This window comes from Meles meles, chromosome X, assembly GCF_922984935.1.
Source record: "Meles meles chromosome X, mMelMel3.1 paternal haplotype, whole genome shotgun sequence".
Classification (NCBI taxonomy): Eukaryota; Metazoa; Chordata; class Mammalia; order Carnivora; family Mustelidae; genus Meles; species Meles meles.
Window position 1 is genome coordinate 36,728,074 of NC_060087.1, and position 23,310 is coordinate 36,751,383.

Here is a 23,310-nt window from a genome sequence, read left to right on the forward strand (position 1 = left end):
ATCTGCTGTTCAAATTCTAATATGCTATGTTTTCTTTGGTTTTTCAATAGGCAGGGAAGCATGAAGCCATTGTGAAGAATGTACATGATCTACTGGCAAAGTTAGCATGGGATTTTTCTCCTGAACAACTTGATCATCTTTTTGATTGCTTTAAGGTAATAGCATAGAAAAGTAGTGCCACTTCGTTTTCATGAAATTACCAAAGTTACCTTATTAGATCTGTGAGTTGCTCTTAGTCAATAAATACTTTAATAGAAATTATTGAACAATTCCTGGTGTGAAGGAATTGGTCTTTTTTTTTTTTTTTTAAGATTTTATTTATTTATTTGACAGACACAGCGAGAGAGGGAGCACAAGCAGGGGGCAGTGAAAGAGAGAGAAGCAGGCTCCCTACTGAGCAGGGAGCCCGATAACGGGGCTCAATCACAGAACCCTGGGATCATGACCCAAACTGAAGGCAGCCACCTAATGACAAGAGCATCCAGGCTCCCTCCAATGAGAACTTAATGTTCATTTTTATAATAATAGCCCTCATAAATACGGAATCTTTTAAACTCAGGTTGTGAGTTTGGATTCCTTTCCCCTAGCAGTTTGAATTTTTATTAATAAGTTCAGGTGCTCTATAGGACTTCAGGGAAGGACGATTGGTTGCAATAAAAAATAAAGTGTCAATAACGGGATTACCAATAGCTTGGTATCCTGGGGTGATGTGCACAGGCAAATGGAAATGTAATTTATAAGGTAGCCCAAGAGTGCCCCTATAGCGATACCTGCATTTTAAGGCCATATTATGTTGTGGTCTCTCTATGGTTGCTAGTATTGAGTTTGTAAAAACCGTATAATTGGTGAACATGTGGATTAAGAACATACGACTTGATGGCAATAGCAGTGTTCACGAGGGTTGAGGGGTGTTGTATTAACAACTGGCATTGGATGATAAAGGTATCTTGTTTAAAGTTAAAGTTATACTGACTGCTGGTGGGAGCATAAGTTACCACAACCATCTTGGAAATAGATTGGTATTTCTTGAAAAGTATAGAATTCTCATGACTCATCAGTTTGACTTCTCAATATATCCTCTAGAGAAACTCATGCATATGTGTGCCAGGATAACACTTTAACATTTGCAGCAGAATTATTTGTAATAGCAAGCAAGAAAATGGCTATGTAGAATGGATAAATTGTGGAATGTTCTTCCTACAGTGAAATAGTTCACAACAGTGAGAAGGAGCAGATTGGAGCAATTCAACCGCATGGATGAGTCTAATAAAGTTGAAGAAAGGAATAAAATCACACAATTCATATACCTTGATTGCATTAACATAAACTTCAGATTAAGACTCCAGCTAGCTTCTGGAATGTTGCTTACCATGTTATTTTTTGACCTGGGTAATTGTTACACAGGTGTTTACATTATGTACTGTAGTAATGGTATATATTTATACCTTTCTTGATGGGTATTTCCCAATAGAAGAAAAAAATGTGAATTACTGGCTTATACCTCAGACTAGTTAAATCTGCATTGCTTGGTATGGGGCCTGGGAGTCTGTATTTTAAGCAACATTTTCAGATGAATCTTAAGTATATTGAAGTTGTAAATAATTGCCTTATGGAAAAATTCATTTTGAAATCTATCAAAGGCAGCTTAGGAAATAATAGAATCCATTATCATGGGTACTCTAAAGTTAATTGCCATTCAGTTTTAATCTTGAGATGACTTCCGAATTGGCACGGTACATGATCAAGATGGCCATGATAGAAATAGAAAAGAAGAAAGAGGTCAATTGTTGTTACAGCCCCTGAACCCTCCTCTTCTAAGGATAGTTTAAATATAATAATAGTCTAAGTTCAAACATGGATTGCATTCTTTTTTTCCCTCCCCTTGGCTAAGCAGGTGTTTACTAAAGCACTTGTTATTTGATAACAAGCACTGTTTTCTGAAATATTGAAACTTTCTCCTAAAGATGATTCCAAGGAATCTTGAAGTCCAGGTCACTTTGTAGTTCTTTATGGACTGGAACCAAATGATTTCAGACATGTTGATTAATTTTTATATAGGTATTTGCATAGTCTAGTTTTAAGTAAGTCTTTGTTCTTCAAAGCAGTTATACCATTGTACAGTCCCATCAAGGTTTTCACATCCTCGCCAGAAGTTGTTTTTGTCAGAATTTTGGATTTGTGACAATCTGCTTGGTGTGAAATGTCTCATTGTGGTATTGGATCTTAGATCCTTGATGGTTAATGAGGTTGAACACCTTTTTATATATTGCTTTATTTTTTTGTGAAAACCCTATTGCAGTTTTGTTCCTAATTTTTCCCTTTTGGCTTTTTTCTTAGTGGTTTGTAGGAGTTCTTGGCATTCTCAGTGGTAGTCCTTATCAGTTCAAGTGTTGCAAAGAATTTCTCCCAGTCTGTCGTTGGCTCCATATGGTGGCTTTGGATGAATAGGTGTTCTTTTTTTTTTTTTTTTTTTTTTAATATTTTATTCATTTGACAGAGAGAAATCACAACTAGGCAGGGAGGAAGCAGGCTCCCTGTGGAGCAGAGAGCAAGATTCGGGGCTCGATCCCAGGACCCTGGGATCACGACCTGAGCCGAAGGTAGAGGCTTTAACCCACTGAGCCACCCAGGCGCCCCTGAATAGGTGTTCTTAACTGATTTTTTCCTTAGTCGATTTTGTGTGTAATTATTTTAGTATATATGCCTCAGAGATGAGTACATGAAGAAAAAAATTGTATTATCATTATCGTACCTAAAAAAACCCAATAGTTCTGTAGTACTGTCAAATAGTGTTAAACTTCAGTTGTCTCAGATCATTATTTTTGACGTTTGTTTGAATCAGGATCCATACTTTGTAATTGGTTGTATCCGTCATTTAACTCTCTTTGAATCTACAGTTTCCCCCTTTTTCTTTTTCATTCTCCCTGCAATCTATTTGATGAAGAAGCTATAATTAATGATTATTGTGTTGTTTTATATCAATAGTATAAAATACAGACTTGTGGAGTTTTTTTTCCCTTTGCTAGAATACATCATAGGTGGTCATGTGCTCTTAATTCAGGAGACATATAATGCCTAGTTACTTTTCAGTTACCTTTCTTAAGATCTTTTTGAGGGGGGGGCGCCTGGGTGGCTTAGTGGGTTAAGCCTCTGCCTTCGGCTCAGGTCATGATCTCAGGGTCCTGGGATTGAGCCCCGCATGGGGCTCTCTGCTCAGCAGGGAGCCTACTTCCTTCTGTCTCTCTACCTGCCTCTCTGCCTACTTGTGATCTCTCTCTCTGTCAAATAAATAAATAAAATCTTAAAAAAAAAATTTTTTTTTAAATCTTTTTTTTTTTAAGATTTTATTTATTTATTTGACAGAGATCAATTAGCAATAATTGCGCCTCGGATAAACCTCATTGGCTACGATACTGCCACTGCGCGAAGCTGACAGAGATCACAAGTAGGCAGAGAGGCAGGCAGAGAGAGGAAGAAGCAGGCTCCCCGCTGAGCAGAGAGCCCGATGCGGGGCTCAATCCCAGGACCCTGGGATCATGACCTGAGCTGAAGGCAGATGCTTTAACCCACTGAGCCACCCAGTCGCCCCACTAAGATCTTCTTAATTGTAATATCTAATATTTCAGTTTTTTTCCTGTATCCTTAGACGGTTTTATATTTTTCGTAATTTTGAGGGTTCTGTGAGGAATTGCAAGTATGCACCAAAGTTGTCTTCCAAGATAGCCCTTATTTATTCAAGTTGTAAATGTGTAATAATCCCATTGAAAGAATCTCCTGTAATTAACATAGTCAATCCTTCTTTTGTTTGCTATTAGATTGATTTCACTTTATTTTCTAATAAACACTCATTAGCAGTTTTATACCTGCATTTCTCATATTATTTGGCAAAACATCCCTGGCCTTTACCCGTTGCATGCCACCATCAGACACACCCCACCCCAGGTGCATTGTATAAACTGGGCATTTGTAAAAATACCATTTTCAGAGTTTGTTTTCCCCATTGTGGAGATTTTAAATGAGTGTTGTATTTTCTTCTAAATTGAAATGTAATAGCACCGTTTTAGAAATTGTTTTTATTGGTTAAGAACAGACTTTGTTAGATGATCTTGTTTTCATATGATTAGTGCACAGTGTTTTCTCATCAGCTTTTTAAATTTATTATGAAAATCTTTGTATGTATCGGGTTGTCATTGCCATCTTTTAACACAATTTTTTTTTTTTAAGATTTTACTGATTTGAGAGAGATCACAAGAGCAGGGTGGGGTAGGGGCAGAGGGACATTGGGGCTGGATGCCATGACCCTGGGATCATGACCTGATTAGAAGTCAGATGCTTAACTGACTGAGCCACCTAGGCACCCCTTAGTATAATTTTAAAGTCACAAATAACATACTGAATCTCAGGCAGTGGTTTTCAGCAAGTCAATTCTACACCTCTCACCCCCACTGTCAGAGATAATTTGGCAGGAAATGGACATAATTTTTGTTGTCACAGCTGGGAGGAAGTGTTGCTACTAGCTTCTACTGGGTAGGAGCTAGGGATGCCACTAAACATCCTACTGTACACGGGACAGCCCCAACAACAAAAATTTCTCCAGCCTAAAATGTCAGTACCAAGGTTGAAAAACTCTGATGTTAAGTATTTAACTATAAAATACAGAGGGGTTTTGGGGGGGGGGGATCCTCATGTTTAATTCTGCCCTACCTTATCTTTCAGTTATCACTAGAATACTTCTGTGCTCAGGTGTGTTTTTCCCATGAATATAGTTAATTCCATGATGCCTGATTTAATCACTGATGGGTAAATTTGTTGTTTTCATGTCATTTTAATTTTTTTTCTAGGCCAGTTGGACAAATGCAAGTAAAAAGCAGCGTGAAAAACTACTTGAGCTGATACGTCGCCTTGCAGAAGATGATAAAGATGGTGTGATGGCGCACAAAGTGTTGAATCTACTGTGGAATCTGGCCCACAGTGATGATGTACCTGTAGACATCATGGACCTGGCTCTCAGTGCCCACATAAAAATACTAGATTATAGTTGCTCACAGGTAAGGTGTGACCCTTTATTCACGTTTTCTTAACCTTCATTCTCAGGATGGCTTAGATCTAGAATAATTTTACATCTTTTGATGTTACTTTTGAAATGATCTTCAAGAATTGACTCACTTCTGGGGCGCCTAGGTGGCTCAGTGGGTTAAAGCATCTGCCTTTGGCTCAGGTCATGATCCCAGGGTCCTGGGATCAAGCCCCGCATCGGGCTCTCTGCTCGGCCGGGAGCCTGCTTCCTCCCCTCTCTCTGCCTGCCTCTCTGCCTACTTGTGATCTCTGTCTGTCAAATAAATAAATAAAATCTTAAAAAATTAAAAAAAAAATTTGACTCACTTCCTTCATGTAAGTCTGCCTTCCTCATGTTAGGTCTCTGTCAAAATTTTGTGTATCATCTAAAAAGCCTTTTAGTCTCCTTGGGAGAAAGACAGTATTAAAAAAAAAAGAAAACCAGGCTATATAGTAATAATATTGTCAAATGCATGGTGCTAAAATTACTGGTTTCAAATAGATCATAAGATACTAAAGCCGATGAGGGGCTTAAGAGGTAAGAGATTTGAGTTTTCTTTGCTCACAGGGAAATTAAGAATTACTAGAATTTTCTAAGTAGTAAAACATTTTGAGCCTTGCCTGTGAGCAAATCACACAACAGCTTCCCTGCGTTCTAATTTGTATCATGTTAACTATTAACTTATGGTAAAATGAAGATTGTTGATTAAATAATTTTCCACTTAAAACTGCTTGCTACACTGATGAACTGAAATTTAGGTGAGAGCTAATAAGCTCAAGTAGGTGTATGTGATTCAGATCCCATTCAGATTTTTTTTTAACTACATTTGCTTGTGACAGTTTATTAAATATTTAGTATATTAAATACTAATAAGAACCTTCAGTTTAAATTATTTCATTAAACAGAGGCATACACACACACAAAAAGTAATCCAAACTTAAACTTCTTAGGTGCAGAAACCTGCATTTCTGATTACTGTTGATTTAGGGGAAGGAGTAAATAAGGTATGAGGACTGATCATATTTGAAATAATTTTGAGTTTGTAATACTTTTATGTGTCCATCTTTTTGTGTATATGTCCATATGTCCTTAGTTTTATTTTCGGTGAAACTCTTTAGCTTAGTTGCCATACCATTATTTTCTTGGTAAAATAGAAATTTTTGGTATCCCTCACAATGCTAAAGTTATTAGCACAATAATTATCCCATGTAGATATTTATTATTTGCACATGTAGATATATACATTATTTGCACAATGTTATCCCATGTAGAATAACAGTTGGGGTTTTGTGTTACTGCTGAATTTTATTATATGATAAAATTCTTTGAAACATTGGATAGTGCTGTTTTACTTTTTGTCGTTTTGGTAGTAAATGTGAAATAAAAATGTATTCACACTTTTTAACACTGTTAAGCTCTTTTCTGCCATTATTACATGCTTGTGATAATCTTATAAGAAGCCCTATTTTATCATTGGAGATGGAGTTTTCCTGTGTATGACCTATCTAAAACATTTTTTTGTTTGTTTAAGGACCGTGACACACAGAAGATCCAGTGGATAGATCGCTTTATAGAAGAACTTCGTACAAATGACAAATGGGTAATTCCTGCACTGAAACAAATTAGAGAAATTTGTAGTTTGTTCGGTGAAGCCCCTCAAAATTTGAGGTAAGGCTTTTAACAGAAAGTTTGAATATTTCTGTTTTTACATTTTATTGGAAAAAAAATAGCACTGTAACTTGGCAAAAGCAAATTTTTCAAAAGAAAGTTGATAGGCTAAGAGAAAGGTTAATTTAGAACAGAAGACAATACCATATCCACATCCTTGATTTTATTGATGAGAAAGTTAAGTGATAAATACCAGAATCAGCAATATTCTGTATTACTCATGAAAGATGATAAGATATGGTTTAGAATACTTGATTGATTTTAGTTAAATTTCTGTTAGTGGTATGTATGTATGTATATATGTATATATTTATAAATAGTGGTCTTTAAATATAATCATCTTACATGCCAAATTCTGGTTACTAGAATAATTTGACCTGGTATTTTCTTAAGAGTTGGAATAGTTAATGTGGAAAGTTAAAAATAATGTTCAGAGAGAGAGAGAGCAAGAGAGCACTAGGTGTAGTACCAAAAATATTTATAGTGCGGTCAGAATTACTGGTTATGACCATTGTGTCTAAATAGTCGTATTTTGTAAAGATTTACTAATCGAAAGAAACGTGTTTTTCTTATGTGTAAAATTAGATGATTGACAAAGATCCTTTGCAGCTCTAGATTATTATGATTATGCCTAAGACAGAAAAGGCCATATATATTTGGTTTCAATGGTTGAACTTTGTCTCAGTTTTTTCCAAAGGCTTGAAAAAATATGAAACTAGAAAAGCTGTAGGGATAAACAGTGGAGAAAATCCAGACACATATCTTACTAATAGTAACATTTATTTGAGAGACATTTTTATTTTTGGGCCACTGTACATAATGCCTTTTTGCCTTTCTCAAATGAATTAATTTGTCTGTTGTAGAAAGAGTAGTTTACATACTCTTTCACGGTACAGTGGCTTCGTCTCCACTAGAATAGTAATGGCTCTGGGAGGTTAATTGCTTTCAGTGAAGGTAGCAGAACAGGTTGGAAAGGAACTAGATGTCTTTCTGGTGATACCTGTTGGCAAATACATGTACAAACCAAGTGTCCCAGAATGTACCTTGAAAGGCTAATAAATAAAATTTTACAGAAAGCATTTTCTTTGATCAAATTCTTCACCATTATGGCATAATGTTTGTGATGAGAGTTATGTTCCTGTTTTATAATTCTGGACATAATCATGTTAACATACACAAGTGCTTTAGTATTTCTGTGGTATAGGAGTAGAGATTAGTCATTGAAGTAGATGCCCATGTTGAGATTGGGGAATATTAATGTATAGTTTCCATGTAAATAAGAATAATGGAGTAAATGTCTGATTTTTGAGGCATTATTTTCTTTTAAATTACTTGATATTGTTATTAAAGTAACAGCCAAGAGTATAATTCTATCATGAAGAAAACCATTTAAACATTCTTAAGTAGTAGCTAAGAATTTAGATTGTATAGGCTCTTTTGAATGCAACGGAGTTTAATTGCCTAATTATATTGTTAAGTTCTTCTCGTTTCAGTCAAACTCAGCGAAGTCCCCATGTATTTTACCGTCATGACTTAATCAATCAACTTCAGCACAATCATGCCCTAGTTACTTTGGTAGCAGAAAACCTTGCAACTTATATGGAAAGCATGAGGCTGTATGCTAGAGGTATGTATTATAAGCTCACATGAAATAAGGGAAATAATAACTTCCCAGCATTTTTTTCATCAGTTACCTCACAAATGGACACCACAAGTATTTGAAAGATGGACGATAATGGGTCTTACTAACTGTGTTCCTTTGTGAGTTTATTTTCCATTTTTACTCTGAATTTTTACCCACCATAAATTCCGAGCCAGCACTTCACAGCTCTTTCTTTATTGCTTGCCTTCCCCACTCTCCTAGTTAAATCGGTTTCTTTTTCTTCTCCGGGAGTTCTGCCTGCCTATGTTGTGTCATTACTTGTTACCTTCTTTGGAATGTACTTGATTTATTCTCAACCTTTGTTTCCTTACTACCATCACCTTTATTTTTTCATGAAAACTTATGTTGTCTAAGTCTGTTCTTGTTTATGTTATAGTCCCTTTACAATCCTAAATCCTTATTTTGTAAGTCTTTCAGACTTTGTGCATTAGAAAATTCACAAGAACAATGATGTGAAACTACAAGAATCCGTATGTTTATGTTGGTTTTCAAAATGTGAATTTGTTTAAACATGTTAGGGTAGAGTTTCCTGAGGTTTCAGTAGCCAGTTTTTAAGTTCCTACCATATGTAGAGCTCTGTTTCAATCCTCCTTTTTGCCCTCTGGCAATTGAGTTTATCTGTGCCTAGGGTAAGGATGGGTTTTCAGTGCAGATTCCATCTTGTAGGCCCAGCTTTGTTGCCATAGCCATAGAAAGAAAACTTTCTACTACCACTGCTAGAAATAGAATTGAACACAATCGTTCTTGAACATATACTACTGATTTTAACATTTTATAGTAGGTAAGAATCTGGTGGAGCCAATAGTTATATATTTAAAATAGTATTTCTAACACTCATTATTTGAAGAGCAGGATCAAACCCTTGGCATTCTTGAATAAAATCCCGAGATGCTGGGGCACCTGGATGGCTCAGTGGGTTAAAGCCTCTGCCTTCAGCTCGGGTCATGATCTCGGGGTCCTGGGATCGAGCCCCGCATTGGGCTCTCTGCTCTGCAGGGAGCCTGCTTCCTCCTCTCTCTCTGCCTGCCTCTCTGCCTGCCTCTCTGCCTAGTTGTGATTTCTCTCTGTCAAATAAATAAAATATTAAAAAAAAAAATCCCAAGATGCTTATAAATCATAGGATTTGTTTAACACAGGGATAAATAGCTATCTATAGATATATCTCTCTCTATATATATTCCCATCTAAAATTTATCTGAACATAATGGAAAAATTAAGCAGCTCTTCAGATATGCCTCCTAATTGTATTAACTCCTTGGTTCTTCCATTTACCACCTCTGGGCCCGCTGAGTCCTCCAGATTGTAGAGCTAGGTAAACAGTCTAAGCATCAGGTGGCTGATAAGCACCAGGCAGTGGTCTTGTACTATTTCAGGCCTGAGTTCCTTCTAAGCAGCATGACAACACAATTGGAGCAATATAGGAATATAATCATGTATTTTATGTTCTGTACCAAATGCAGCCAAAATCTAAGAGAAGTATAGGAGGTTTCTGTGTAATACACCAAGTCATTCCAGCATCCGGGCTCAGTTTAACGTAATGCAGATTCTTTGTTACGGTCTCATCTCTTGCTGGTACAAAGTCCTTACAAATGCCATTGTAGGCCTTCCCCCCAAAATGGGGCCGTATAAATCATATGTGCTGCAGTGCTGATTTTTATTTACTTCATTTGTATGTGATGTTTCTTTTCATTGCCAGAAATTGAGTACTGTGCTGTTGGGGTGGTCAGGAGTCAATGGTGCATGTGCAATTCAGCCTCACTGGGGTCCGAAGCTTGTTTTAGTCCAGTTCTACATGAGTCATTGCCTCATCTCAATTTTATTATCAAAAGAAGTCTTCAGGTTTCCCTCCTTAACATCTGAGCTACCCAGGCAGTCCCAGTTTTCCTTCCTTAAATTTTCTGTAGCTCCAAAAAAGTGAGAGGTACGACTCATCTTACAAGTGAGATTGTCTAGATTTGAAAATGACTACAAACATATTGGGTCAAGTTAACGTATGCTGGGACAATGCCCGGCACATAGTAGTAAGCTCTTGGATTTTTGTTACTGACGGTTCCCTGAATTCGTTGACACACCTTCTGTTTCTCCCAACTTTGCTAACGTTTCCTCCTTTAATACAATACTCTTCAGATTAATACCAAACGGTCAGTCCTCAGATCCTTAAATATGGGGAGAGGGGGTTGAGTAATTTTTAAAACTATTAAAATCCTTCTGTTATAGTGAACTTTCCAGAGTATTAAGTCACTTCTGTGGTAACATCCGCCACCTGTTTTCTGAACTTGAAATTCTAATGTAAATTACGACTTTTGTCTCTGTATAATAGAAGTAGTTAATAGATCTCATTAGGTATGAGACATTTGCAGGATGACATCAAGCTTCCATAATTTTCCGATACTCTTAATTTTTGATAACTGTTCTGTCAGTATTACATATTTGTCCTACCCATATATTTCATCTCCACCAGCATCTTTAGTTTTGGGATAAAACGTTTTTACAGTAGTGGTCAGCTGATTTACCTCCTCTTTTAATATTACTTAGATAAAGTAATGGATTTATTAAAATTCTCTCTAATATTTATTCATGTGTTCATACTAGTAGTGCTTTCAGATACTAGTGCATACAGGGATCCTTTAAAAGTTTCTTCGTGCATACAACAAAGTAGAAGACCACTTTTAATTTTCACTCACATTTGCCTTATTGGTAGGGTAGTCATTGTATTATTGACTTGAACGCTTATTGATAGTTTCATTTACCATTTTTCCTGGTTTCTGAATAGAATTGTAAGACTCATTTTCCATTCTATATCATATGTTTGCATTCTGTTTTCTAAGGACTACCACTTCCAGTGACCTCTTCCCAATCTCTTAGATCCAGTACTGGACATTTTTAGGAACATTTTTTTCACATAAAAGATTTCTTCCTGAGCATCATTAACCAACAGTGCTGTCTGTGTGAGGGTCAAATCCTGGTCTAGACTTTCTCAGCTTTGGCTCATTCCTACATATCAGTCATGAAAAATGGTTAAATCTGTGTGGGCTCTTTGTGATTTAAAAAAAAAAAATTGAGTATTCATTTTATGAATAGCGTACAGTTCTCTTGAGTAATGGTTATTTTCTAAGGCTTGGTGTAAGGAAAGTACATAAGATGATGCTCCAACATCTTATTTTAGAAAGTTAGAAAGGGCTTAAGGAATTTTGTTAAGGGGTGCCTGGATGGCTTAGTTGGATGAGTATCCGACTCCTGATTTTGACTCAGATCATTATCTCAGGGTCATGAGATAAAACCCCAAGTCAGGCTCTGCACTCAGTAGGGAGTCTGCCTGCTATTCTTAATCTTTGCCACCACCCCCACCCCCCACCCCCCACCCCGCCTCAAAGGTGTGCTTATTCTCTCTCTCAGATCTTTAGGAAAAAAAAAAATAAAGGAATCTTGTTGGCATGTCAAAACTAAACAGGAGTTGGCTCTCACTGGCCAAAATTAGGTCAAAATAAGTAAAAATAACTAAATGCATTGAATAAAATACAGACCCCTAAGTCCATGCTGAAAGAAAGGGAAGTGTACCAACTAATACATGTGGAACATGTGATGATAATTTAAAAAAAATGGGATGAGGGATTTAATTTTTTGAATGGTGGGAGTAAGATGCTCAGTTGACCTTATTTATTTAAGACTTTTTTTTTTTTAAGATTATTTGTTTTAGAGAGAGGGTCCAAGGGGGTGGTGGGAGAGGGGGAGAGAGAGCAAGAATCTCAAGCAGACTATCCTCTGGGCGTGCAGCCCAACATGCGGCTCAGTCTCAGAACCCTAAGATCATGACCTAAACCAAATTCGAGTTGGACACTTGTCCAACTGGGCCACCCAGTTGCCCCTCAGTGGACATTTTCCTTAACAAAACCATTTCACTGAAATTTTAAATAATCATTGAAAGTACCTGGGAATTACTTTGCAGGATATAGAAAATAGGCAAACAGTTATTCAAGAAAATCTCTTGAGAAGAGCAGCAGGAGTTTGTAGCATTGGAGCCACAACTTTTACTCCCTTCCCACAGCTGCCAGTCTAGGGCTGTGGTTACACTATATGGCATTTCTTATCTTGCCCAGTTAAGTTTTACAGAAGTTCTCTTCTAAGGCAGTCATGGTAAAACAGAGACTCCGTTATCCTGAAGTGTCTACTCATAGGGCTGAAGCTTTACTTCAGGCATGGTAGGCTGAGAGTACTGAAGCTCCAGTTACTTCCACTGCAGCTAGCTATGTCATAAGATGGAAATTCTGTGCCTAGAGGGACAAACTGAGAAAATCAGGGGCTATTACTGTTTCCCACACCCTAGTACCACTCATAGAGGCAGAGGTATCAGGCTGGGAGAAGCTGCTTGCTATGTTGTTACGGCGTTCTGTGCAGTGGCATAGAAGTTGCACCCAGAGGGAGAGACAGGCTGTGAGGACAAAGAGCCCAGCAGTTAGGCTTGAAGGGATTGACCTTATTTGGACCACAGCATACCATTCCTAAGAGTATTATTAAAAGCAGTGGAAATTTTGGTGAAGAGCAATTAAGAGGAAGCTTGTAGTTCTCTGTACTCATATTAACCCATGAAACAGCAGAGCGACCAAAAGTTAAACAGAGATATCTAGATAAAGAGAGCCAAGATGAGCCCTCCTAGGAACACAGTCAACCCTAGGGATCACAAATGTTCTGTACACGCATTAGATTGCTCCCACTCAGAAGCAATCAGAGCCAGACATGGACAAGTTGAAAACATTCTTCAGTCCACACACCAATCCATCAACAAGCCAGTAAAGCTTACTGGCTCAAGGTCTTAAATTTAGCTTCTGACCAAACAGTGGATGAATTACAAGCAACATGACCCAAGGGCAACTATTAAGAAGCCAGGCTTAAAAGTAAAATTTTATCCCATTTACAACTAAAAGGAATAAAATATATCCCTTCTAGTCAACAAGACTATGTTTCATAGCTAAGAGTACCCTTGTGAGTGATGAGGAAGAAAAAAACATCTTCGGTACTACTACTCCTTGACTGAATATGGGACAAAAACTACTTGGAACTGTGATGGTAGCCTCCAAGCCACACTCATACCCAGTGGTAACAGGTAATTTAACTAGTCAAGGGGACTTAATTAAAAGCCTTTGACCAGTAAGGGGCTAATGCTGAACCAGTAACAATCTACAGGTAGCAAGGCTGAAAGGTAAAAACAAGGAAGAAAAACACTGTGGGTGAAATAGACTTGACTAAGGTAGTTCAGCCTAGTCCCTAAACAACCCAACAAACACCAACCCAGGGAGTGAGTGGGTGGTATCAGTATTCAGGTTGCTACAGTACATTTAAATACCGAGATTTCAACAACAACAACAAAAAAAAGTGTCACCCATACATACGCAGACCACAGAAACTGCCTCTGAAAGGGCCCAGGTTGTAGACTTTGTAGACAAAAACTTGAAAGCAGTTACTACAAATACGCTCAAGGTCCTGTTGGAAATTTTGTCTGAAGAACTAAAGGGTAGTATCGTGACAGTTGATAATGGCAATAACAAGATAGAGTTTTTTTCTAAAAAAGAATCAAATGGAAATTCTCAAGTTGAAAAATGCAGTACCTAAAATGAAAAATTTGCCACAGGGGCTGGTGGAAGAATCAGTCTGTGAAGATTGATCAGTAGAAATTATGTAACCTGAAGAACAGTGAAGAAGGGATGAAGAAAAACGAAGAGAATCTTAGGGAAATAAATACAGGACACCATTAAGATTACCAACTTACATGTAATAGGAGTACTGGAAGGATATGTGGGGAGAGAAGGGAACAGAAGAAGACATAATCACTGAGGACTTCTAGATTTCATTGAGAGACATTAACCTATACAAGAAGCTTAAAGAACTCCAAGTAAGTTAAAGTCAGAGAGACCTAGATGCAGGCACATCATAGTTGTAAGAAATTTTGAAGGATGTTTAAAAAAAAAAAAAAAAAGACTTCACAAGGAAACATGAGTAAAATTAACAATTGTGTCTTAGAACTTCAGAGACCAAAAGGGATTAAGATAATGTACGCAAAGTACTGGGGCAGTGGAGGAACCTAACGGCTAAGAATCTTACATTCAGCAAAACTATTTTTTAAAAATGAAGGCAAAATAAAGACCTTCCCAGATAAATACTGAGAATTTATTGCAAGCAGATTTGCCATGCAAGACATACTGAAGAACATAATTAGACTGACAGTAAGTGACATGAGACAGTAATTCAAAACTCCAGGGGAGGAATAGAACTATAGGCATACCTTGTTTTAATGCCCTCTGAAGATAATTGCATATTTTACAAATTGAAACTTTGTGACAAGTCTGCATCAAGCAATTCTATCAGTGCTATTTTTCCGGTAACATTTGTTCACTTCACATCTCTGTCACATCTTGGTAATTCTCAAAGTATTTCAAATTCTTTCATTGTACTTGTTAAGGTGATTTATGATGGGTGATTATGAGTTGACCAAACGCTCAGATGATTAGCATTGTTTTTGAAAGATTTTATTTACTTAAGAGAGAAAAAGAGATCACAAGCTGGGCGGGGAGGATAGAGGAAGAAGCAGACTCCCCACTGAGCGGGGAGCCTGATAAGGGACTCAGTCCAAGGTCCTTAGGATCATGACCTGAGCTGAAGGCAGTCGCTTAACTGCCACCCAGGTGCCCTGATTAGCTTTCTTTAACAATAAAAGTATTTTTAAATTAAGGTATTACATTGTTTTTTAAGACATAATGCTATTTCCTGCTTAGTAGAATATGATACAATGTAAATCTAAGTTTCATGTGCACTATAAAGCCAAAGACTTCATTTGACTCACTTTATTGCAATGCTTGATTTGTTTTGGGGTCCTGGAACCAAACTTGCAATATCTCCAAGAAGTTTTGAACACTATAAACCTATAGTGCATACCTAACAGGTTTCTATGGAATACTCCAACCAGCAACAGCAGAGTGTACATTCTTTTTTTTTTTTTTTTAAGATTTTATTTATTTATTTGACAGAGAGAGAGAGATTACAAGTAGGCAGAGAGGCGGGCAGAGAGAATGAGGAGGAAGCAGGCTCTCGGCGGAGCAGGGGGCTCGATCCCAGGACCCTGAGATCATGACCTGAGCCTAAGGCAGCGGCTTAATCCACTGAGCCACCCAGGCACCCCGCAGAGTGTACTTTCTTTTCTTTTCTTTTTTTTTTTTAAAGATTTTATTTATTTATTTGACAGAGATCACAAGTAGGGAGAGAGGCAGGCAGAGAGAGAGAGAGAGGAGGAAGCAGGCTCCCTGCCAAGCAGAGAGCCCGATGCGGGGCTCGATCCCAGGACCCTGGGATCATGACCTGAGCTGAAGGCAGAGGCTTTAACCCACTGAGCCACCCAGGCGCCCCCAGAGTGTACTTTCTTAAGTGTAAATAGAATATTCTGCAGGACAGACCATATTCTAGGCCATCAGCAGACCTCATTAACCTAAAATACTGAAATCCTATAAGGTAGGGGTTTTATCCATAATTGAATTAAATTATAAATCAAAAGGGAAATTTGGGGATTTCACAAGTATATGTTAGGTATATGCTCCTGGCTAACCAATGGGTCAAAGAAGAAATGACAACTGTGAAATGAGAATAAACTGAGATGAGTGAAAACAAAATACCAAAACTTAAGGAGAGTTGCTAAGTCAGTGCTCAGAGGGAAATTTATACTTCCAAATGTTGATTGTAAAGAACAAAGCAGATCAGTAACCTTCAGAAACTAGAAAAGAGCAGACTAAATGCAAAGTAGGGAGGAAGGAAATAATGAATGTTGGAAGTATAACCAAGTAAGGGAGGAAAAAGAATATCAAACTGAAAGGTTTTTTTGTCTTCTATGGTTTTTTTCTTTAAAGATCGGCAAAATTGACAAACCTTTAGCTAGGCTAAGAAAATGACTCAATTATGAAAATCAGAAGTGAGAGGGCATCACTACTGATCTTACGAAAAAGTATGAGAATACTAAATTACGGAAATTGAAGAAGCAATAAAAAAAGTTGTATAGACTTATATCAAGTAAAAAGATTGAATTAGTAACCAAGAAACTTAGCACAAAGAAGTTCTAGGACCAAATGGTTTCATTAGTGAATTTTGCTGAACATTTAAAGAATTACCACCAGTCTTTTCAGAAATTCTTTCAAAAAAATTAAGGAACACTCCTTCTATGAAGTTGTTAACTACCCTGATAGCAAAATAATACAATGACATGAGAAGAAAACTGTAGACCAGTATCCCTTATGAGTATAGATTCAGAATCATCAAAAATAAACCAAATTGGGCAACATAAAAAGTATTATGGGGTACCTGGCTGGCTCAGTCAAAAGAGCATACAACTCTCGATCTTGGGGTTGTGTTCAGCCCCCACATTGGGCGTGGAGATTACTTAAAATCTTAGAAAAAAGGATTATGTATTGTTAACTAATTGGAATATATCTCTGGAACACAAAGTTGATTTGACACCTAAAAGTCCATTGTGATGCACCATATTAATCCAGTAAAGGAACAAAACTATGTGATCTCAGTAGGTGAAAGGTATTTGACAAAATCTAACACCTTTCATTTTAAAATCATTTAACAAACTAGGAATAGAATGTAGTTTTATCAACCTGATAAAGGGCATCTCAAAGATCTCACAGCTAATAATTTCATAATGGCAAAAGTGGCTGCTTTCCCCTTTGGAACAGGTATAAGGATATCCATCCTAGTCACTTCTAATTTAATCTTTTGTTGTAGGTGCTAGCCTGAGCAACTAGGCAAGAAAAATAAATCCTCATTGGAAAAGAAGCAAAACTATTGCCACAGAAAACAACATCCATATATAGAAGTCCCTAAAATCTATTAAACCTAATAAATGAGTTAAAACTAGATTGCAGGAATTAAGATTACAATGTCAGGTGTATTTCTCTATGCTCAGCAATGTGCAATCTTAAAAATTTTATAGTTTTATTTACAGTAGCTTTATAAAAAATGAAATAGTTAGGAATGAATTGAACAAAAGGACTATCAAACTTCTTTTTGCTTTTTTAAAAGATCTTATTTTTTTGAGTACTCTGTACACCCAGTGTGGGCCTCAGACACACAACCCTGAGATCAAAAGTCTCAGGCCCCACTGACTAAGCCAGCCAGGCACCCACAAAACTTGTAGACTTTAACGATAGGACAATATTGTTGAAAGAAGTTAAAGATCTAAATAAAGGGAAAGACATTCCATATCCACTGAATGGAACACTTAATATTGTTAAGGTCACAGTACTCAGCAAGTTGATCTACAGATCAACACAATCCCTATAAAAATCCAACTTCTCTCTCTTTACAGAAATTGACAAGCTGATTCTAAAAATTATGGAAATGTAAGGGACCCTAGGACCCTAATAGCCAAAACAGTCTTGATGGTAAAACCAAAATTGGCTGGCCTGTAATACTGATTTCAAAACTTAATGCAAAATAACCATAATCAAGACAGTGTGATACTGACATAAGAATAGATGTATACATCAGTGAAATATAATTGATAATCTAGAAATAAATTGTTAAATTTATGCTTGACTTTTTTTTTTAAAAGATTTTATTTATGACAGCAAGAGAGGGAATACAACAAGCACAGGGGAGCTGAAGAGGGAGAAGCAAGGGAGCCCAATATGGCACTCCATCCCAGGACGCTGGGATCATTACTGAGCCGAAGGCAGATGCTTAACGACTGAGCCACCCAGGCACCCCTAGATTTTTTTTAAGGTTTTATTTGACAGAGAAATCACAAGCAGGCAGAGGGGGAGAGGGAAACAGGCTCCCTGCTGAGTAGAGAGCCCAGTGTGGGGCCCCAGGACCCTGAGATCATGACCTGAGCCGAAGGTAGAGGCTTAACCCACTGAGCCACCCAGGCGCCCTTAAATTTATGCTTGATTTCTTAAAAGGGTATCAGGAATGTTCAGTGGAAAGAAGTCTTTTTGGTAAGTGTTGCTGAAAAATTTGTGTATGTACATCTAAAAGAATAGTTTGATCCCCTGCCTCTTACCATCCACAAAGCTTAAAAACATATCATAGACCTAAAAGTATGGAACTGTTAGGAAAAAAATAGAAATAAATTTTTGTGGTTTTTGGTTTAGGGGAAAATAACATTCTAAGAAGGGGAAAAGGTAATATCTTGGACTTAACTACTTGCAAATGGTACAACAAAGAAAGTAAAATGACAACAGGACAAAATAACTGTAAATCATATCTGATACAAAGGACTTAAATCCAGAATATAAGAACTCTTTCAACTCAAAAAACAGCCCAGTTAGAAAATGGACAGAGGATCTGTATAAACATTTTCTCCTGAGATAACGAATAGCTAAGGCACACAAGAAGATGCTCAATATCATTAGTTATTAAGTTAATGGAAATCAAAACTACATTGAGATCCTATTTCACACATAAGGATGACCAAAAAAATTGACAGAAATGTTTACATGGCCTTGCCTATACTAAAAACCATTGAATTGTACATTTTAAATGTGTGAATTTTAGGGTATTTGAATCCGTTCCCAAGATAGATGCTTTTTCAAATGTGAACTTTTTCCCCATAATGGGTTACAAAATAGACTAGACAACTTGCATTCTATAATGACAGGAACCGGTTTGTTAGCCTTAGCCATAGACACTTGAATTTAATTTACTCTCATCTCAGTTTTCTCACTAATTGAGTTTTTTTTTTTAATATTTTATTTATTTGACAACAGAGAGAAAGGGCGGGAGAGAGCACAAGCAGGGCTAGTGGCAGGCAGAGGGAGAAGCAGACTCCCCATTGAGCAAGGGGCCAATTACGGGCTCATGACCCTGGGATCACTGTAAGCAGAAGGCAGACACTCAACTGACTGAGCTATCCAGGTGTCCCTGAAGAATTGTTCTTGGCAGCACATTTAACAGATCACTTTTTTTTTGGTTAAGTAGAAGAAAAGTTTGTTTTTGTAGGGAAAATAAGAGGTAGAAACGGTGAATAAATAATTAGTAAACTTCAGGTTGCCTTTTAATAAAGAATTAATGACTTTTTGACTGACTTAATTTCCTTTGGTTAAAGTCAGCAGTGTTGCAAATATCCATGTGTATAATGCATGATTTTTCTTAATTTGCAGATCATGAAGACTATGACCCCCAAACTGTGAGGCTGGGAAGTAGATACAGTCATGTTCAAGAAGTCCAAGAACGGCTTAACTTCCTTAGGTTTGTTTTAAATCATCAGTGTTGTTCTCTTTACGACAGATAAAGAATGCTTAGTTAATGTACTGTATAGTTAGGTCATGTTAGGTGACCTTTTTTCCTGCCACCTTTTATATTCCCACATGGAAATTATTACCTAAAATTCAAAGGACATTTTCCTAACTGTTTATGATTAAATACTTTTAAATTATTGGCTGAGTTTTTTCTTCTTTGCAGTATTTGAAGAGAGCACTTTTTTTTTTTTAAGATTTTATTTTATTTATTTGTCAGAGAGAGAGAGAGAGAGAGAACACAGGCAGACAGAGTGGCAGGCAGAGGAAGAGGGAGAAGCAGGCTCCCTGCCCAGCAAGGAACCCGATGTGGGACTCGATCCCAGGACACCGGGATCATGACCTGACCTGAAGGCAGCCGCTTAACCAACTGAGCCACCCAGGCGTCCCAAGAGAGCACATTTTATGGTTTTGAATAGACCTCTGTCCTTCTTCATATTTGTTTTCGCTAAAAATAAGTTTATTTTTGAAGAATAAATTCCCATATTTTGATACAACCAGCTGGAGAGGTATACTCACCTTAATGGTATCCTAGTGAATAAGGAAATGGAGACAAGGGGCTACTGGCTCAACACTTAAAGAGTGGTTTTTGTCCACTGCTGCCTTGTTTATCCTTGCAGTGGCTGATAAAGGTGGTCCGAATGTATCAATAACATTGTTCTGCTGGTGATGAGGCAAAGAGACTTATCCCCTTGAGCCATAGCTAAATGTAGTCCAAGGCTAAATTTGAATTTCCTCAGTGATAATTAGCCTTTAATGATTACACACTTACAGATTTGAAATTGTTAAGAATTTTTGATGAGCGATTTCTTGTAAATTTAGAAACCACATACTGCAGAAATGCTTATTCAGTTCCTGAGTGTGCTAAGAGAAATGCTCAGATTGTCAGTGCTTTGGGAAATCTATTGCATTTATTATTTTGACATATTGGGAGATTTTTTTCTCCTGAGCTAATAAGTTAATTATGGACTTGTTTATTACTAAACTGTTTATCTACGGGAAAACATTTATGTAAATAGTTACATGATTTTAACTTTAGAAAAAACTCTCACCACCAGATTTTAAGAAATTTGGCATTTGTTGAAAATGAAATTTTTTTTTCTGTGTGTGTTTTGATTTTCAACCACCCAAATAGAAGGACTTGCCTGTCTAGATAAAAAAAAAATCACTGCCATAGTAAGCCACTGTTATTGATTGGTATGTGTTGTATCCCTTAGGTTACACAGAACAGAAAAATGGTTACGATTCTTACTATCTTTAAGTTTGGAGTTGCAGGACCTATTTTACTCCATGGTCTGATAGACCTGTTTACATGACCTGTAGCAACACACTCAAGGGGAAAACACCTGACTTACTGCTTTACTTGTCCTGTATTAAATGGTTTACATTTAATCCTCACAGCCATGCAGAAGGCAGGTATTCTCCCCATTTGATTAAAGAGCAAGTGGAGGGAGCACGTGGGTGGCTCGGGGTTAAAGCCTCTGCCTTCTGCTCAGGTAATGATCTCAGGGTCCTGGGATTGAGCCCCGCATTGGGCTCTCTGCTGAGTGGGGAGCCTGCTTCCCTCTCACTCTCTGCCTGCCTCTCTGCCTACTTGTGATCTCTGTCTGTCAAATAAATAAATAAACTTAAAAAAAAAAAAAAAGTGGAGATCAGCATGGCTTAATCCAGCTTCTTTAAAATTTCGCAGCCAATATGGACACCAGTTGTACTGCTCAACTAGATCTATATGACTCAAGGTCTATGCTTTTTATAGTAGACAGTGATTTTTGCAAATCTATTTTGGAGCCTTAAGGCTTCTAAGGAACTTCCTCTGAGATTTCTTTTCTTTTTTTAATATTTTATTTATTTGACAGAGAGAAATCACAACTAGGCAGAGAAGCAGGCAGAGAGAGAGGAGGAAGCAGGCTCCCTGTGGAGCAGAGAGCCCGATGTGGGGCTCGATCCCAGGACTCTGGGATCATGACCTGAGCCGAAGGGAGAGGCTTTAACCCACTGAGCCACCCAGGTGCCCCATTCCTCTGAGATTTCTAAACAAGCAGTGGAGATTTGATTTCTCATTTCTTCTTTCTTTCCTCCTCCTCCCAACAACTGGGACAGCCCCACTTGTATTTTATACATTGGACTTCCAAATGGAATTTTTGCTTGAAGAAAGTTTTTTGCCGTTTTATTAAAAAACAGTAACAGACTTTGAAAAACAAATGTATGTCACCACAGAGGACATTTCATATTCTATCTGTAAATGAGAGGTAGCAGGGTTAGGTGGGACTAGGTGCTAGAAAGCCTCCCATACCTCCACAGTTCTATTAAAATATCAAAAACCCTAGGATTGAGACCCCAAAATGCTTGGAAGTAATGAGGGAACCCATTGACATGACATACATGCACCTTACTCCGTAAGTGGGCGTGGAGCCATCATTATGTTAGCTAGAAATTCTGTGCTAATTCCGAATAAAGTGAAGTGTTCGCTTTTCCTGTCATTCGCAGATAGGTAGGTGGAGGAACGCTAAAAGAAATACAGAGTTAACAGAAGAGATAGCTGTAATGAAATTCACCTTCATTGTCTTACAATGAAGACAATGAACATCACTGAATAATTGATAAGCATCCTCCTAAATATGAACAGAAAAAGTTTTAAGTCATGCAGCAGTTATTCTGTTTAATGTGTCCAGGTACTGAGTGATGCGTATTTGACCATCAGAAAGCATTAAACTTAAGGAATTTTGACTTAAATTAGTTAATGAAATGTTTATGTGTGAAAGTCACTTGGAAACTACTTCATTTTCCAATGATGCCGTAGAAGCAGAATGGTAAAACTCAACCCATTAAACATTAGTTTTGCAGTGGCTGGTTTCAAAGACCAAACTGTTTTAAGTTCAGTAAACGAATCTTTTATTCAGTTTAGGCCCGGTTCCTGTCACATTATAGGCATCCAATATATGCTTGTTAAATGAATGAATTAGTACCTAGTTGATTTTTTCTTATTACTATTTTTAATTTTTACTACAACATTAAAATTAAGTTTGGTAAGATATTAATAAGCACTGACATCTTTTTAACTGTAGTTAAAATACAATTGTAATAGATGGATTGTTATTACATATATTGATAGATTACCTTTTACCATAAAAATTAGGTAGATCTAATTATTCATTTTTTATGTTTTTCCAAGATTTTTATTGAAGGATGGCCAACTGTGGCTATGTGCTCCTCAGGCAAAACAAATATGGAAATGCTTAGCAGAGAATGCAGTTTACCTTTGTGATCGTGAAGCCTGCTTTAAGTGGTATTCCAAGTTGATGGGGGATGAACCAGACTTGGATCCCGATATAAATAAAGACTTCTTTGAAAGTAATGTGCTTCAGCTTGATCCATCCCTATTAACTGAGAATGGAATGAAATGTTTTGAGCGATTCTTCAAAGCTGTGAATTGTCGAGAAGGAAAACTAGTAGCCAAAAGGAGAGCATATATGATGGATGATTTGGAGTTAATAGGATTAGACTATCTTTGGAGGGTAAGTGAAAAGTAGGAACTTGATAAACATTCTTTCCAATGAAATCTTTAAAATAGCAAAAGGGTTACAATTTTGCATCTCAGTTGTGTGTGTATGCTGCTCTTATGCTTGTCCCAGAAGGTGGTGATA

At 37.2% G+C, this 23,310-nt stretch overlaps 1 protein-coding gene and 1 pseudogene across 6 annotated transcripts in view; one reads left to right on the top strand and one right to left on the bottom strand.

Moving 5' to 3' along the window:
• USP9X (ubiquitin specific peptidase 9 X-linked) overlaps window positions 1-23,310 on the top strand; it is a 161,484-nt gene that overhangs the window by 78,937 nt on the left and 59,237 nt on the right. For 4 of the 6 annotated variants that reach the window (XM_045994871.1, XM_045994872.1, XM_045994870.1 and 1 more), the window contains 6 exons: window positions 51-155; window positions 4,842-5,048; window positions 6,588-6,724; window positions 8,203-8,351; window positions 19,532-19,619; window positions 22,839-23,181. In XM_045994871.1, the coding sequence (XP_045850827.1) occupies window positions 51-155; window positions 4,842-5,048; window positions 6,588-6,724; window positions 8,203-8,351; window positions 19,532-19,619; window positions 22,839-23,181 (1,029 nt within the window). The remainder of the gene's footprint in view (window positions 1-50; window positions 156-4,841; window positions 5,049-6,587; window positions 6,725-8,202; window positions 8,352-19,531; window positions 19,620-22,838; window positions 23,182-23,310) is intronic. The other 2 variants (XM_045994873.1, XM_045994876.1) reach the window with 1 other exon arrangement.
• Window positions 3,306-3,431, bottom strand: LOC123935624 (annotated as a pseudogene).